At 41.3% G+C, this 18,773-nt stretch overlaps 3 protein-coding genes across 4 annotated transcripts in view; all 3 read left to right on the plus strand.

Annotated features, from left to right (window-relative positions):
• Positions 1-1,318, plus strand: part of cbwd (COBW domain containing) — a 15,486-nt gene extending 14,168 nt beyond the window's left edge. For both annotated transcript variants that reach the window (XM_046035158.1, XM_046035159.1), the window contains exon 16: positions 720-1,318. In XM_046035158.1, the coding sequence (XP_045891114.1) occupies positions 720-793 (74 nt within the window). In that variant the 3' untranslated portion in view covers positions 794-1,318. The remainder of the gene's footprint in view (positions 1-719) is intronic.
• A 1,678-nt stretch (positions 1,319-2,996) lies between these two features.
• Positions 2,997-4,483, plus strand: foxd5 (forkhead box D5). The gene has a single exon (XM_046035160.1). The coding sequence runs from the start codon at positions 3,109-3,111 to the stop codon at positions 4,162-4,164; it is 1,056 nt and encodes a 351-aa protein (XP_045891116.1). The 5' UTR covers positions 2,997-3,108; the 3' UTR covers positions 4,165-4,483.
• A 1,199-nt stretch (positions 4,484-5,682) lies between these two features.
• The window catches only part of pgm5 (phosphoglucomutase 5), a 26,346-nt gene continuing 13,255 nt past the window's right edge, over positions 5,683-18,773 (plus strand). Inside the window, exons 1-7 of the mRNA XM_046035161.1 lie at positions 5,683-5,880; positions 6,018-6,381; positions 7,946-8,108; positions 8,300-8,446; positions 9,730-9,855; positions 9,976-10,166; positions 11,135-11,289. Of these exons, the coding sequence (XP_045891117.1) occupies positions 6,124-6,381; positions 7,946-8,108; positions 8,300-8,446; positions 9,730-9,855; positions 9,976-10,166; positions 11,135-11,289 (1,040 nt within the window). The 5' untranslated portion in view covers positions 5,683-5,880; positions 6,018-6,123. The remainder of the gene's footprint in view (positions 5,881-6,017; positions 6,382-7,945; positions 8,109-8,299; positions 8,447-9,729; positions 9,856-9,975; positions 10,167-11,134; positions 11,290-18,773) is intronic.

Below are 18,773 nucleotides of genomic sequence, written 5' to 3' on the forward strand. Positions count from 1 at the left end.
CATCGCTCCACAATTTCCAAAAATGTCCCGAGATTTTTCTTGGAAAGTATGTAATTTGGTACGAATTATTTGGAAAATGGCGACAGCTCGTTTGAAAAGTTTCATAATTGCACAGGTCAGATGAACCTGCAAAAATTTTTAACTTGTCAACACGCAAGCAAAACAAAATGAAGCATAAAGTATTCAATAATACATGAGTAACAAGTTCAAGTTATTGCCAGTTCTAATTTATTTTTTAGAGGAGATTCTCTGGAAAACAACCACTCAACACAACTAACTTAACTCTGAAAATAAAGTAATCAGATCATAACCTTTTTGCCGTTTAATCCATAGTTAGTGTCTTTCCAGGTAAATTAGGTCGAAGGTTTTTTTGGAGATCTACAACTGACAATGCATATTAATAAAAGCAGCAATAAATAATGATAAGCGCTAATGTCACATATCGAATCAATGGGGTAAATATCTAGGGAAAGAAGAGTATTATTATTTAGTGTTATTTTGTCCTTTTGCATTAGACTGCCATGGCTACATAGACCTGACCTTGAGAACCACTGTCCACTATAATATATAACACAAATGATATCTCTGTGTGTGTGTGTGGGTGTGTGTGGGTGTGTGTGGGTGTGTGGGTGTGTGTGTGTGTGTGGGTGTGGGTCTGTGTGGGTGTGTGGCCATGCTTTTTTTTTAATGCTCATGTTTGTCTGTTCTCTGTTCTGTAGGTAGGAATCTGGACAAGGACATTCTGCTTGAACAGTTTATCTCTAAAGTGGTGCACGGAGCAGAGAGAAATTAGCTACGAACTCTCCCCTCCTATTTGCAGTGAAAACTGTTGATTTTTGATCCAATAAATCTGGGACTGTTTTGCAGAAGGTCGCTCCTTGTTCTTCAAGAACATGAGGTACGTCAGAGGATGTTTATGGTTTCAGGGTGATCAATACAGTAGTTTCAAATTGTGATAATCCATCACTACCTGTTTTAAAAGCTGCAGTACATCGAAGAGTGTATAAGTTGCTGTAGTGCCTGAACTAAATGCTGTGTGTCACCCAGGAAACTTACACTGAATAGGACTTCTAAAATGTGTGCCCCAACAAAGATGCTACAAAGGTCCAGAAATGTGATCAATATGTTGTATATTTTATAAAAATTGCTTTGTAAAATCTGCTGGTTTTGAAGGTTGGTAGCCCAAGTAGTGTTGGAAGTGACTCACATGCTATGTCAAGTGCTGTACTTTATAAATGAAGTAGCCTTGCTCATGTTTCTGGCTTTTAACATCCTGTTTCTTAAATTATTTCAAAATAAAGTTGTTGTTTTTTCTGAACACCTATGACATACCTAACAAAAAATGTTTTTAGCTATAGTAAAAATGGTTAGCTGACAACAACAGACTATTAACATAACAACAGACACACAGTGCCTTTGTGTTGAAGTGGTAAATTCACTGATACTCAACAAAGTGTGAAACTGCCTCCAAGAGCATTAACACACACTTTTATTGTTATGAAACGCATAGAAAGAGTTTTTAGCTAACTCAAATATTGTTAAGTTTACTAAAATGCCATTATACTTGGTTCTAACTATTTTTCAGACATTCTGTATTATTTTGATCTACCTAGCCGCCCATCTGAAGAGGGTTACTCTTTAAATTTATTCAGCTTTCCATTACAGTTCAAAAGCTGTGTTTAATGTTAAGTTGAAAACTTCCCAATGAGAGTTTTAGTTTTCTTGATATTAGTAATTATTTTAATACTTTTATATCCTGTCATTTGCCTTGTTTCAAACCACTGACTTTTTTGCAGCTGTGTGTATGAGGTGCTATTACCCCGCACCTGCAGCTTCAATTAAGTTTATGCTTGTAATACTTTACAACTTGCAGCCATTCTATTTTCTGGTATGTGTTACTTAAGCCTTTATTGGTACAGTCATGTGAGAACCATTTCTCTCACACAGTAGGCCCAGTCAGGTGACAAAATAGGTGGAGTTTTCCCAACTCGTTCATTTGCAATGGAGATAGTTTAGCAGCACGTTTTATCACATGTCCGCTATTGGACCGGTTTGCTTTGAGGATGGCTCTGCTTATTCATCCCGGTCGTAAAGCCGAGCTGAGTACTGTAGCCCAGGGCGCACCGTGCAGCTGAGCCGTTTCCTACTCGATTCTGATGCTGATGGCCTCGTTAAGGCGACTATTACCTCTTTTCTCTGCTGGCTGCGGGAAGCCCTACCACGGCCATTTTCATGGTCACACCACCCGCGGGCATCCAGAGGTGGCAAACTAAACGAACCCGCGGGGGTCTGAAGGGGGAAACACTTTGTTTCTTATCACGGGCTAGGCGTGGTTCCCAAGAACATCCCACCTCCGACTGCGCTGCTGAACCAGTTGTAATATCACATGATCCAAATATCAAGATTTAACTTTATCCTCATATACATTTATGTTGGTAGCTTGTACACATGTCAGACACAGGACAATGTCTACATCGGGCTCACAGCGGTGCACACCGACCATTGTGCACGTGTTTACGAGTTTAAAAATAAAACAGCAAAATAACACCATAGTGATTTTGGTCATGTGTAGATCCTTTACGCATCAATGAATGTTTTAATAAAATGATGTCTAAACTTTAAAGCAGTAAGCTTTCATGTTTGCCTTCATTATTTTAGAGATTTTCTTTTATGTAGCCATTTCTGCTGGCACACACTTTAACCGTTTGGCAATTGAAATTAAATGCCTAAAACGTTGCCGTATTTTACAAGTACAACAAATTGCCATCTATAAACTGGGCCGTGCGCACTTCAGTACTCCCCAAGTCCCCCACCCCCCACCCCCCTCGCACCTGTGTGCTTGCGTTCTCCGGCTCCCCGGGGTGAGGGGACCATTCTGATAGGACCAAAGGGTTAATGGGACTGGCCTGCAGGGCAGCCGCCTTCCAGCATATAAAGCCTCAGCTTCCATTACCACAGCAAACAGCCACCAGGTTCAAGAAGAAGCAGACGGTACATGCGCCTTTACGCGTGAATAGGGGCCTTTTTGCTTTTTACGCACGGCGAATCATTTATGTCACTTTGGCAAAGTTGAGTTTGTAGGCGTTTTTGAACACTCCGCGAGTGACCATGACTCTCTCCAGTGAATTTGAAGCTTCACAACACGCTGCTTTGCCTCTAGATGAAGATGAGATTGACATAGTGGGCGAGGATGAGACTACCCACGGGCGCTTATATCGAAATGAGTGCTCTACGGACCCCGGCTCCTCAGCAGAATCTGGTGCTGAATTTGACTCTTCGGAGCCAGACTCCTCGGGGGAAAGCGAGAACAGTTTCTGCGCAGACGCACCGCTGTCTAGGAAAGCCCAAAGCAGCTCAGTAAAGCCTCCCTACTCCTACATTGCCCTCATCACCATGGCCATCCTGCAGAGCCCGCTGAAGAAGCTGACGCTGAGTGGCATCTGTGACTTCATCAGCAACAAGTTTCCCTACTACAGAGACAAGTTCCCCGCTTGGCAGAACTCCATCAGGCACAACCTCTCCCTCAACGACTGTTTTATCAAGATCCCGAGGGAGCCTGGAAACCCGGGCAAAGGTAACTACTGGTCTCTGGACCCTGCTTCAGAGGACATGTTCGACAACGGCAGCTTCCTTCGGCGAAGGAAGCGCTTCAAGAGAAACCACCCGGAACTTGGCAAAGACGGACTTGTGTTTTATTCCAGCTTGAACTGCTATCGGCCGTACGGGCAACCATACTGCTTACAGGGCCAGGTAAGCCCCCCGCCCGCTGCTCCTATCCGGTACATGCCCCTGCAGGAGGGCATCATGATGCCTCCCTCTTCCTATCAACTTCTGCCACATACTCTGAACAGTCACGGGAAATGCAGTGGGTCTAAAGACTTCAGAGCGCCGCAGTGCGCCGAGCCGAAGCCTGGCCCGCAGGCAAAGTGCTCTTTCAGCATTGAAAGCATCATGAGCAAACCCTCTCCCATCAGTCCACAGAACCCAAATCCACAGCAGGGCCCTCACGGCGCTCTTGGGTACGGTCATCTCATGTCGGGCCCTGCTGCCTCTTTGGTTCCGACGCTCCTGCAGGTTCCTAGGACTCCATTCTGCCCTCCCGCCATGCTGAGCACTGCTCCTTTAATAAATGAGCATCTCAGACTCTCTTACCCTCACTGCTGAAGTATTTGGTTGTAAGGAACAGCGTCTGTATGTGTGATGCTACGTGAAGACACGCTGGCGTAGCTCATTTCTTAAAGAAATGTTTTAATTGCATGATATTTATGTGCGTTGACATTCAAAGTAAATCAATGTAAATAAGATGAGTGGTAATATATTTGTTGTGAGACTTGCTGCAGTGGAAACCCTTGTTAATGAATGTGTTTTTGTTATTAACGTGTCAAAATAAATGTCTTGAAAATAACTGATGTTTATTGTTTAAAGCTCTTTATTTGCAGTTTGTACAGAATTATGTGGGTCGGGGCGCAGTGGAATTAGCCTATAAAAGAAAAATAATTTAACAACAGTATGGAAAAATAAATCACCTGATATTAAGGCTTGTTTTTCCATATCGGCTAGTCAAAACAATTTTTTTTTCTTTCATTTGATTTTCTTATTTTGAGAGGACTCATCAGTTAGGAACTAAGAATGTTTCAAAAGAAAGTTTAGTTAAAACAGAAAGCAGACAGTTTAAAGTATTTAATTGTCTCCCAAATTCACTAAATCTCACCATTATCATAATTCAAACAATACAGGCATACATAGCGTTTGTTATTAGCTACTTAAATTAGGCTATTTTTAAAAGTCGACTCGTCCTTAACCCCCGTTTAAATAATATAGGCCTATTAAAATCAATCGTTTGGCTGTTATGAAGGTCTAATAATTGAGATAAAACGTTGAAAATATAAACTTTAATGTGTTTTTTTTAAAACCAGCAAATCAATAAGGATGATGCCAGCACATACTTTAAAGTTGCAGGAGATAACGGTCTAAAAAAAATGATAGGCCTACTGTTATTGTTCACCTTTTCAAAGAATAGCAAATACATCATTCATTTATTTATTCATCTTCTTTCATTTGACACATTGAAATATTTGATGTGTAAGGGAACCACGATCCCATTTCTCAAAATGAATAGTTTAAAATGATTAACGAAAGTTTAAAAAAAAAAAAAAAAAAAAATTAAAATATCTGTTCAGATAATATTTATTTGTGAGATGAAACATAAGCGCTCTTTTTAACCATAAGAGAAGAAAAGTGCACTTCTTCCTTCCTGCCTCAAGGTCGCACTGTTTACCAAATATTGGAGCAGACACAATGCAGACTGAGATTTCCGGCGGTGACCTTCCCTACTCCTGACATGGGATTGCAAACTGAAAATTTCTATGTCACAGATTTATTTACTTCTTGCGTTTAAAGCCATACCAAAAGCATAGCCTAATCCAAGAACCTGCAGGAGAAAGCGAGATGTGCAACTGAAGATCCTGAAACAAATGTGGCTCAAATGAAAAAGACAAGCTTTGTTATAGGAGGGAGTGAAGTTCTGCTCAGTGGGCTGTCATTTCCCACTTATAAAGTAACTACAGTCCCAGCTTATGCCTTCATACCGGACAGTGTAGACAGCACAGACACAGGCAGTCTCCGGTTGCAGATCGGTCACGACACAATTCCCCTCTGCCATCAGCCAAAAGTCTATTTTTGGCCTGAGGCTCAGCTGATTGTGGGCCTTGAAGATGTTGGCCCTCCCTGATTTTTTTTTCTTGTAGTCAGTTGTTCAGGCTTATTAGGAAAAGAGGGAGTTGTCGAACAGCAGAGGACAGCTTTGCTGAATGTTGAGTTCATCAGGCTATAGGCCAACTGAGGGATGCAGCTCTCTAGGCTGTAACATAAGTTGCCGAGGTGAGTTCATTTTTCTTTATAGCCAATTCATCACTGCGTGGGGCTGCTGTCACTGCTCTCCTCCTCAGCAGAGAAGAACAACTGTAACCTCACTTCACAGACTGACAAGGTCCTTCTTTGGGCTGTTTATTCGCCAGCCCTAGGCTGCTTTTACTCTGTGGACGGATACCACCAGAAGCAAACTTCAAAACTAAACTTCAGGTTGCTTGATCGACGTCCTCCCGTTGGGTCCCGACGAGGAGGATGGAGACGAGCCCCATCCCGGTGGTGACGGTCCAAACCGCCCCCTTCGACGACCAACGGCCCGGTACCAACGGTCTGCGGAGGAAGACAGCGGTGTTCGAGGGGAAGAAGAACTACCTGCAGAACTACATCCAGAGCGTGTTGTCCTCCATCGACCTGCGGGACCGACAGGGTTGCACCATGGTGGTGGGCAGCGACGGCCGCTACTTCAGCCGAGCTGCCGCCGAGGTGATAGTGCAGATGGCCGCTGCCAACGGGGTAAGAAGGGAGGGGGCGACCACCAGTCTTGACTTACAGAGACGGTCGTGCGTTCATCAACATATTGGAAACACTAATCGTGCATACGATTAACATTTCTAATTATTTTTCATTCAGTAAAAAAGTGTAGGCTATTAAAGTAGGCCTACCAGGAATTGTGTAAGCATGTAAACATTTATGAAAACGAAAAAAAGCTGGTATATCCAAATGTGATTTTGGCTCCTTGTCCTTGCAATGGAGAACAAAGGTTAAATATACTTGCCTAGAATGATTATGAAAGTTTTGCCTAAGGAAGCACATTTTAGATTCAGGTGTGAATGCTGTAGCCCAACGGTTCCCAATCTAAGGGTTGCCACACTTTCCCCCCTAATCTTTGCCTTTTGCTACTATTACTAGGCTACCGTTTAGCTTTACATCTACAGGCCTTTAACACTATGAAAGACAGAGAAGTCAACTTCTATCACAGTCATGCAATCACTCCTCACACAGATGGAAACATGAACCTTTCCCTTTAGGTGAAAGACTAATAATCTGTGGTATTATCACATGCAAACTTGTCACCCACCCAAAACATGTCTGAACTCTTGTAAGTGTCAGCAGCAGATAGGCCTAAATGAGAACAGGAAGACAGAGAGGAGGAAAATCCCCAGAGATCATTTAAAATGCTCACTCTGAGATCATTGTGATTGGTTTGGACAGGTTCCAAAGGAAAATCGGAAGGGAATTTAATTTGTTTTTTAGATCAGTCAGTTTTTCTGCTGGCCCAGCCAAGTGTCTCTTGATGTCGGCCTTATCAGCACTTCCATCCATCCTGTTCTATTTTCCTGCCTACTTACGTTCCCCCATCTCCCACTGTTCCACCTCTCTCAGGCCAAACTTTGGGGATCCCCTGTCAAATAGCATTGAACCAAGAGTCATAATATGGCAACACTTGAAGATAAACCACCCAGTGCATGTACTATCCCTCTTACACTACTGAATACAATCTAAACATAGAGGGAACTAACAGATTAGAGTAGTTCTTAGGTTATTACACATAGTACCATGAGTACAGAGTACATTTGTTAGGGTTTTCTCTCATTTTCCTCGTCTGTCCGTTATATACGCATGCAACATGCTGGATGTTAAGAGGATACACTGACGTCAGGAGAATAAATTCCTCTCCAGTGAGGACACTTTTATTTAGAATAGCTGATATGCAGGGGAATTATGGGATGATGGTGGTATTACCACTTTAAAAGTAGCATACAAATTATAAATAGAGAGGGCAGCTCTGTTATTTAGGCACCCTCTTGGGGCAGATCATTTTGCTTTTTAAAGTGAGCTGTCAATTAGTCACCTGTAGAATGATGAGATACTTTGGGCCAGCGTTGCTTTTGGTTCCGGTAACACCGATGGGCTCTGATGTTTACTGTGCATTCGGGAAACATCCAAGACAGCCACAAAAGAGAGTAGACCCCTAAACTTTCAAGACAATTCTAGCTTATCAGAAAGCATTATTTCAATTGGATCCTGGATTGACCTGCAGCTGACATTGCTCCTTGTTATTATCTGTGTTGTGCAGATTGGTCGTCTGGTAATCGGACACAATGGCCTCCTGTCCACTCCTGCTGTTTCCTGCATCATCAGGAAGATAAAGGCTATTGGTGGGATCATCCTCACAGCTAGTCACAACCCTGGAGGCCCCGGTGGAGACTTTGGAATCAAGTTCAATGTGGCAAATGGAGGTGAGCACTGAAAACGAGTGCTGGTTTTCTTATTTTTCCATGTTTCTTCTTCCTATTGAGATTTTTTTTAAGTTTAAGGTAAAGGTTTGAAACCATCTGTACAGTCAGTGATGTTTTTTACCAGACATACATGAATGCTAGTGTGTGGTAAGTTTACACATATTGATTGTATGTCTGTCTTTGTGTGGTAGGCCCATCTCCAGACACTGTGATGGAGAGAATCTACCAGGTGAGCCGGACGCTTGAGGAGTATGCCATCTGTCCCGATCTCCGCATTGACTTGTCCAGGCTGGGAAGACAAGAATTTGACCTGGAGAACAAGTTCAAACCTTTCAGAGGTGTAATATTCACTCACTTACTCACTTGTTACAAAAGAGCCAACTAGAGCCCTGACCGATATGGGCTTTTTAAGACCAATATAGATTTTGATATTTGAGGATTTTAAAATTCAATGTTCCAATATATTAAAAAATAAGATTGGCAGATATAATTATTTTCTTCTTTTCAGAAACACATAACATAAACAAAGATTATCCCTAACATTTGTTAGGTATGTTTAGAAACCTCACCAAAATAACACGACATAATGCATTTTAAAAAATAGTAAATAGTAGTTTGAACAAAAGTACAGCTGATTACGTCAGCTGATTGCTCTGTTTTGTGGTGAACACCTGTTACCAACAAAGGAGTTCCCCCTGGTAGACAAACTATGCAACACCAACACTCATGACATGATTCCATGTCTTTGTTTCTTTTTTAATTGTCATGTATCAACTGTTTTAAACAACGTTATTGATTTATCCACGATTAGCTCATATCGGCTGATAATATCGGCACGCCAATTGACCCTTCGCTAAGCCACGCCCCTCCTTAGTTACTGTTGCTAAGTCAAACAAACTGGCCTTTTAGCACTCTATATTACTGCACTCCCTGGACAAATATTGTCTAATTTTTGGGAAAAACAATCTCAGAGAAAGAGAAGGCTTATGGTAGAGAAATTTACGTTCAGCTCACGGGCAACAGCTCTGGTGGACATTCCTGCAGTCAGCATGCCAATTGCACGCTCCCTCAAATCTTGCAACATCTGTGGCATTGTGCTGTGTGATCGAACTGCACATTTTCGAGTGGCCTTTTATTGTGGCCAGCCTGAGGCACACCTGTGCAATACCCATGCTGTCTGATCAGCATCTTGATATGCCACACCTGTGAGGTGGATGGATAATCTCAGCAAAGGAGAAGTGCTCACTAACACAGATTTTGACAGATTTGTGAACAATATTTGAGAGAAATAGGCCTTTTGTGTACACAGAGAAAGTCTTAGATCTCTGAGTTCAGCTCCTGATGAATGGGGGCAAAAACAAAAGTGTTGCATTTATAATTTTTTTCAGTGTAAATTTGAAAAGTGGTAGGTGGTACATAAATGCTAACTGCACATTGTGTCTACATAGCTATTCTGAACTGATTAATTATTTATGTACATGACTGTACTTACTGATAGCACACTGGTATTTGCAGAACTTCTTTATAGCACAAATGCATACAACCAAACAAACAAACAAACACATTACCATCCTGTACTAACCGCACTGATCTAATCGTCTCCTCTCGTCTGTGTTTCTAGTGGAGATCGTAGACTCAGTTGAGGTGTATCTACAACTTCTGCGAAACATCTTTGACTTCAGTGCCATTAAAAGTCTTCTCACAGGATCAGATCAGCTCAAGATACACATAGATGCCATGAACGGAGGTGAGACAATTCATCATCTACCTCACATAGCCCCCGAGCTGTTAATGTTATTGGAAATTGAACTGTTTTTCCTCTCTTCTCCTCTCCTTGACTCGCCGCTTTCCTTGTGTTGTGTTACAGTGATGGGCCCCTACGTACGTAGGATCCTGTGCGATGAGTTGGGAGCTCCTGCTAACTCTGCTGTCAACTGCGTCCCTCTGGAGGACTTTGGTGGCCGACCTCCAGAGCCTAACCTGACTTACGCCACATCTCTGGTAGACGCCATGAAAGGTGGTGACTTTGGCTTTGGAGCTGCATTTGATGCAGATGGGGTAAGACATCTGATGTTTACACAGTATAACCACTGTTAAATAAATGTGATAAGAGTGGGCAGTATGCTAAAAGGTAGATTGTAGATGTACTTTATGACATTGACATTGTTGATATTTGTTGATAATACACCATGAATACATAAAATCAATAGGACTGTCATAGATACTTGTCACAGTGGTAACATTATTTTTAAATCTATGTCAGTTTCCTATACTCATGTTTTAATAGTGTGCCACTGAACTAACTGATTTCTTCAACCAACACACTAGTGGAGTTTTTGTTTCATATATTGCTATCATGTAGAAGACAAGTTGTCAAAGAAATAAAAATCAAGTGTAGGTGCTAATGAACAAAAATGTTGATAAATGGTTTTCTTTTGTGAAAAGTTGGAAGAGATTTTCTCAAAGGCCCCTTACTCACCGGCTGACATTACACAAAAGATTTAGCACTGAATTTATGGCCCCATCACTTGTTTTATGCCATAAAGCAATGGCCCTTTGCAACATAAAATAAAAGTAGATTTGGTGAAAAACCTAGTATATTCTGATATGAATGAACAATGGAGGATGAATATAATGTAAATATGATTTATATAATATAATATAATATAATTTGCCATGGTATCTCCTGAGTTATGATGGGTCACTCAGCAATACATTCAATAATTCATTCAAAACATGTTTATTGATGTGTGTTTAATAATTTCTAGACAACAATGGAGGTCTGTGGCACAGAGGAATACATTATTAGTAGAATCAATTCATTGTTGCTTTTGGTCTTTTCATGGGGTTAGTTGACAATAAGCAAAATTTTGAAGATCACCAGCCTTATCTTTTGTTACCGCCTATAATACTAAATCAGTCAAGTTTAGTCTGTCTGGAGTTCTCTCTTCAAAGTATTATACTAAAAACTAATAACTTGTTACATGAGTTGGCTCACATTGTACTAAATGCTGTGCTGTTGTCAGGACCGGTACATGATCCTTGGAGAAAACGGCTTCTTTGTGAACCCGTCAGACTCAGTGGCCATCATGGCTGCCAACCTCTCCACCATCCCCTACTTCAGACAGCTGGGAGTCAAGGGCTTTGCCAGGAGTATGGCCACCAGCACCGCCCTCGACAGGTACAACCCATGCTAATACACCTCTGTACACACACACAAACACACACACACACACACACACACACACTCAGTATGTCTAGGGGTTTTGCCTTCATTTGTCACACTACCTCAACCTCTCTCCACAAACTCCTGCAACAGCCCAATCTCTGGAGACACTCTCACATGAAGACTCACCCACAATGAATAAGACCGTGAGATCACACACACACACACACACACACACAGTTACTCACCAGCTATTAATATTGTCTGTTATGTAAGACTAGAGCCTAGCAGAGGGTGCTGAGTGAGAGGATGTGATCACAGCTAAAGTCACCCCCATTAACATTGTTCTAGTAGGAGAGATCCCAGCACTGCACCCCACTGAGGATTTCAACTGAATGCTGCTCAATAGAAATGTGTCATTTAATACAATGTGGGAATGAAGATCAACTATAGTTAGTGCAGACTATGTATGTACATTTCAACAGGGTATTGTCTTCAAAAGGTAAAAGGTACAGGTACTTTATTTGTCACATACATGTAGCGAGATTCATGCTCCTCGCCTGTCCTCATTCACTCTCTAGGTTGCGCGACCACCGCTGTCTCTGTTTCTCTCTCAAACAAATGAACACAAAACATTAGAAGCTTCTTGGTATGGCTATTTTTCAGACTTTCAAACTGCAAGCCAGACACAGACATTAAAGCTTGGTACACGAAATAAACCAAGCAAGGAGACAACCGAGAGAGTATCATAGTTTGGTCCATGAACTCTGCATGGACAGCGCCCGGTTTCAGGTATATTTTAGGCTGACTGTGGAGCACTGTGGCACGATTGGCCTCTGTAGCCTGAGGTTGGGTTGCATTTCTCCAAAAGTTGATTCTGTTTCAACTGTTTCCGTTGCAGGTCGCTGCATTTTCTGCAAAAACTTGAATGGGGGTGGTCGGTTTTGGCTGCGGTGGTTGGGTCTTTTGTTTGTAAAAATAACAATCCCAGTGACAAGTGTACACTTTATGTGTTGCTGACAGCTCATTCATCACAGTATCCTTGATCTGTGAGAGGATAGAGGTGGGCATTTCTATCTGTCACATAGTCTTTTTTATTACACTGGGAAAGCCAAACATTTCAAATTCTACGCAGTGGCTTCAATGTCAGGGATCGTTGTTGAATAACTAAAACGACATCGTTGACTATAGTGATGGATGCCAAGCCTGAGACACCAGAATATGACAATCCTCCACCTTAACTTCCGTACCCTTGCTTTTTGATGCAGCTCAGGAACCTCACACTATTTCCTGTGTTGGTATTAAACACTGCCAGGAAACACACAATATATCACTTACCAGAATAGTTGCGTAGTTGACATGTACAGAAAGTGCCTGTGTGACTGCCTGTCGTGAATGTGTGTGTGAGAATATGAGAATGTGTTAGCACTGGCAGACATTAAGGAAGTGACCTCACTGCCAATCCTGATCTCTCTGGGTTTCACAGTTAGGGAAAAGTGATGCTTAGATATGTGAAGTGGGATGTTACATCACAGAATTAGTGGTCGCCCTTGTTAGTGTAGACTCAGAGACTCCTACACACACACACACACACACACACACACACACACACACACAAACACACACCACATCATTCAGACACTGTTGCACTGTTGTGTAATGTGTCACTGCTCCTTGCCTAAGGCCGTGTCTTATGATGTTGAACCGTATTGATCACATTGAAAGAGCTGCTTGAAAGTTTTGCTCACGCTGTCTCCCATGTCAGCCTACCCTCAACACACACACACACACACACACACACAACACACTGACTGAGACCTGAGACATGAATTTCACATGTCCCATTACAACCCTGAGCCATGGACATCTCATACAGAGCACACACACTTACTGTAGATAAAATGGCCTAAAATATCTCCTTTATCTCTCTTTGTCTATTTTCTCAGCCTTTGCCTTTTCTGTATTTATGATAGCATAAATTTAATTTCCTGGAAACTCTAACTTGGTTGTGCAATCTTCTGAGAAGTAGAATTACCTTACTGTATGATGTCTATTACCGATAATACCTACAGATAATATCATGCTCTGGGCTTTCTGAAGAGCTTAGTCAGAAATAAATTGCATTATATAAGATTTAAATTTTTTCCCCTGATAAACCCAATTTCACCAGCACACTCTAGGGTATGTGGTCTTATGCAAAGAACACCAACCATCTTTTATAAGCACTTATGGATAATTAGTGACAGGGTCACTTTGTTCAACTCTTGGCTTCAGAGCTGCCGCTTAAGTCCCTGACGTAACACTGCTGTCTCTGGATGGGCAATGTATATCTGCATGTCTTTGACAAACTCCTGGAAGTGTTGAAGTACTTAGTGGTGTGGTGTTGGACCCTGGAATTGGCCCAAAAGTAGGCCTATTAAGGAGAACGAGTGAGTGTTTACACTGAGAAACCCTCCCTGCTGAGTGTGTGTGCATAGTCAAGCAAACTGCGAGCCTTGAAAAATGTGACATGGATATTCTGAATGTGGCTGTGTGTGTCCAGAAGGAATAAGGGAGAACAAGAGAGAGTATTTGTGTTCAGATGAGCAGAGGATGTTTAGTTGTGTAGGAAACCGGTTAGATTCAGATGGACAAGAGGCCGGAGTTACAGGTGTTGAATCTTTCATTCTTGGGTAGGCTGAGAGTGTCTGTCTTACTGAATTGTGTGCATGGGTGCCTTTGTCTCTATGTGCACAAACTGCAAGCAAGGGCTGATGCAGGGAGGGAGCGAGTGGGTGGTGGAAGAGAAAGAGGGAGGGGAAATGTTGGTAAAGGAAACATCTGCCTCTCCTTTAACCATTCCAGGGATGGGAGGATGTAGGAAGAAGAGAGGGCAGAGCCTCTAGTGCGCTTGTTACCAGGATGAACTCTTGAGTTCATGTACTGAATCGCCGATTAGCATTGCAAAGTAGAGAGGTCAAATGTTTAATGTGGTGCTGTAGCTGAACTGTTTTTATTGCTGTTGTGCTGGTTACTAGGATAACCAAGGTAATCAGAAGACTGCATTGTCTCTCACACATGCACGCAATACTTAAGCCTTTGTTAGACATGATGTGCTACTGCTGCAGGGTGTGTGTTTTATGGATTAATTTTTGTGCTATGTGTCCCTTGATTATTGTGGTATTTGGATCATGTTTTTTATGATGTTTTGGCGGAGTGGGAAATAGAAAATGAAACCCAGAACCATTAAACACAATAGACTGGCACAGATGTAGGAGGTTGCAAATTAAAAAATCAATTGTGTCAATTTGCCCTGATTTGGCATGAAAGAGTCATTGGGCTACTATTATGGAGCAGTGGATTCCAACTCTTTTTGCTTAACGTACCCCCACAGCCTTATCAGAAGAGTTCAAGAAACCCTTCATCAATACCACCAGTGATATTCCAAATGTGTGCATTTAAATTAATTTTAAACTAGGTGTTTTTCATTTTTTTTTCAGTAGTTTTAGTCAAGTTTGCATTTGTACTATGACCACTTTCAACCATTTATCCATTACTTTTGTTTAACTATTCAACTTTGCAAATTTGAACACACTATTGCAACATATGATGTTAAGATGTTACATGTGAGAGGTGTTTTGTGCAGTCCCCCTGTCGTAGCTATTAGCTGTGACAGTAAATACACTAAAGAGGTGCATCACATTAATTTGTATTCCTATTTGTGTATTTATTTCCCTCTTAACGCAATGGATTTTAGGCATTCGCCCTGTTTGAACTCACCGCTGTGCCTGATCCCAACAAGAACTTACCAAGCCAGTTTTGGTAGGACTGGACTTACTGTATGTTCCCATGTAAAGTTACCAACTGGTTAAGTTCATTTTTATCACTTAAAAAAATGAGAAATGCTCAAAAGACCTACTAAGAAAAATGTCAAGTGTAGTATTACACAGCAATATTTTGATAGGAAGCAAGATGCAGAAGGTAGCCAAGTTAAACACTGAACCAACAAGCACACTTTCTCCTGATATAATGTTATTAGATGGTAAATATATTTTTGACATAGCTTTGTAAAAACCTAGAAAACAGTTTTGAACTGTATTTCGATACTGATTCCACAAAACAATGTAGACATGACCATTTACAGAAATCATCTCAACTTAATTTTATTTTTGATGTTGGCCCGCTATGGCAACTACTTCAATGTATTAAACTTCTGTGTTGTCCATTGAGGGTTCCTGGTTCAGGTCAAGAAGCGCTCACACTTCCAGCCCAAGTAAAGCTCCAGCATGCTGCACTTTTTGTCTGAATGCCAGTCTAAAGCTTTTAAGTCCAGGCAGAGCTCTCTTCAAAGGGGGAGGTGAGCAGAGAGGCCAATGGATGCTATGTTTGGTAAAATATCAAGCCAAGGCCAAAAGCTGGCAATATTTCACTTTGCAGACCTCATCCCTCACATTACTCTCAGTATTTACTGATGCATGACAGAGATACAGTATATACAAAGATAGGCAGTAAGAAAACAAAGGAGATATTGGTTGATGTGTATGTGTGAGTTCATTGTCTGTGATTTATTCGTACATTTAATGACAATGATATTAATGTTTTTCTACTGTACACACAAACTGATAGTGAACTGCTAATTATTTTCTAAATCTATCAATGAAATGAGTGACTATTACACAAACCAGCTTCCATACGCAGTCAATCCTTGTTTCGAAGGCGTAGGTTTAAAAAGTCAATACAGCCATTAAATTTTGTGCCTTGAGCCCGAATTGTGTATGATAAAGGCACATGACCACTCATGCAGTCTTTACGCAAATTCTGCTCGCTAGTAGTGTGAGAAAATGGATATGGATAGACTGTAAAGCCTTATAGTTGAGAGGTCACACCTACACACAGGGGGATTACAGCCCTAAATAGAAACCTTCCAAGTTTACTCCCTGTGTCTCCAGTCGTACTCATCTGCCAGCATGTTTCTGGCTGTCCTGAGACAGTGTACTGTATCTGTTTATATATATATGTGTGTGTGTGTGTGTGTGTGTTTGACTGTCATTGTAGATATTTTCTTCCATTACTTCGAGAAGCGTGTACTAGTGTATCTAAAACCAGATTTATTTTTTTATTTGTAACTGTGATTTAGTTTGAAGAATGTCATATTGTAAGTGTAGAAAAAGAACATGTTGAACTTGTTAGTCGATTACGCTTGTTTCCCTGAGTGCGTATCTGTGCATGAAGGCTATGTATGGGAATGTGTGTTTTTTCCACCACAGCGTGTATGCTGTTGTTGAGTTAAAGCTCAGCTGGTGCAATCATCAAACTTGAGAAAACACAACTCTCACTATTCTCATACTGTTGTCCCTACAGTTTTGCAACTTTGTTTGAAACCGAGCGCTGGTAGGGTCAGTTTAGTGCTTATGTTGGCCGTAGACGTGCTTTTTAAAACGTCAAAAGCTCGTCAGAAAGCCAGAGTTTCTGTTTTCTTTTTAGAAATGCCAGGCTTTCCGTTCCAGCTCTCGCTTCCCCAGAGGGGAATTAAGCTGGTCACTCTTATTTGGTAATTTATCCCAACCTCATGTAAACAACCGTGCTGGGCACTGGGGGTTTATTTATTTGCATTGTGATTGTGTGGACCTGTACGACCACTTAAAAACCCTTAGACCAACCCAGAATGCATGCTATTGCACTGTGAATTCCCACAGTACAAGCATTTGAGATTGACAGTTCTGCATGTTGGTTTCTCTGGAAGCAACAACTGCATTGCATATTTTTCCAGCAATTCTTAGCTGAGTTCTGGGAATTGTGTTTACATTTTGCAGCATTTACGGAGGCTGTGTGGTACGTGGTTGAGGAGTGATCTATGGGGATGGGGAAGACACTGGGTAGTCGTCTTTGTTGCAAACAAAATATCTCTCATTCAAAATGTACAATAGCCTAAATACTGTTTCAGTGCATTTTCCAAACTGTCAGGAATATAATTCTTGTGGAGAAATGGTATTACATCAACTCAATCAGTTCAATTTAAATTTGATTTAACTGAATGTTTGGCCCCTGTCAGATTGGCAGAAAAATATCTGTAAATACAACATAAACCACCTTTTCAGTTGCTATGGTGAACTTGTTAGCATTTCCAGCAGACACGGAGCAACATTAGCATTTATTAGGAGTTATTTTGACCACTTGATGAATGTAAGTCATATATTCACTCTCCTTTTAGCTAAGTACATGTTTCTCTATGGCCGCTTAATGCTCCCCTATGTTCACCAGCTAGTCGCTAACTTTGCTGAGAGCAACTGCCTGCTGCTGCTGAATCTATGCAATGAGAGCGTTGAGAGTGAACCAAAACAGCTGCGGGCTGTAAAAACAGAAACAATGAGCGTTGCTGTAAAGCTGAGGCTAAATCTAAATCTGAGCTAAATCTCTGTAGGTTCATCACTACGAGCGACTTTTTTCACATACAAATAGTCATGTTATTATAAAAATATTGATGATAGCTCCCTTAAAGATACTGGTTCTACAAAGCCTGTCGGCACCACCTTGAATACTTTGTGCATGTAACTTCAGAATGTAAACTCTTCCACAGGTCATGAAAACCTTCATTTTCTAGAAACAAACACGAGGACACCCTTTGTGTCCTCAACGAAAGCCACGGCCATGCCCGTGAGGCTTTGACACTGTGCCAGTGGCTGACTAATATGTTATTACTGATGTAAATCGTCATGTTATACTGACCCATTTAGTTTACAATATGGACAGAAAACCCCATGAGGAGCATTTTGTTTATGTTAGTATGTTAGTGGAACAGAGGCTAGCTAAAAGAGAGGGGCAGGACTTTGGCTCTATATCAAAGTATTCAATGCCAATATCTGATTATTTTAAGTACTGATGACTTGGTTATTTAATATTACTTATCGTATTTAATTTCAGGGATTTTTCAATGTTTCAAACCTTTTCTAAAATGTACTGCTTTATAATCTGTAATAGCTGGTTACTTTTCTGTAAATTTGCACTGGAAAGTTTTTTTTTGACTTTTCTCCTTTAGTTTCTTTGCATTCTGTTTCCTCCCACATATTGTCCTGTCAGCCCCTTTATACCTCTCCGGGACCCCAACATACACATACACTCACCTAAAGGATTATTAGGAACACCTGTTCAATTTCTCATTAATGCAATTATCTAATCAACCAATCACATGGCAGTTGCTTCAATGCATTTAGGGGTGTGGTCCTGGTCAAGACAATCTCCTGAACTCCAAACTGAATGTCAGAATGGGAAAGAAAGGTGATTTAAGCAATTTTGAGCGTGGCATGGTTGTTGGTGCCAGACGGGCCGGTCTGAGTATTTCACAATCTGCTCAGTTACTGGGATTTTCACGCACAACCATTTCTAGGGTTTACAAAGAATGGTGTGAAAAGGGAAAAACATCCAGTATGCGGCAGTCCTGTGGGCGAAAATGCCTTGTTGATGCTAGAGGTCAGAGGAGAATGGGCCGACTGATTCAAGCTGATAGAAGAGCAACTTTGACT

Source organism: Micropterus dolomieu, linkage group LG21 (assembly GCF_021292245.1).
Source record: "Micropterus dolomieu isolate WLL.071019.BEF.003 ecotype Adirondacks linkage group LG21, ASM2129224v1, whole genome shotgun sequence".
Taxonomy (NCBI): Eukaryota; Metazoa; Chordata; class Actinopteri; order Centrarchiformes; family Centrarchidae; genus Micropterus; species Micropterus dolomieu.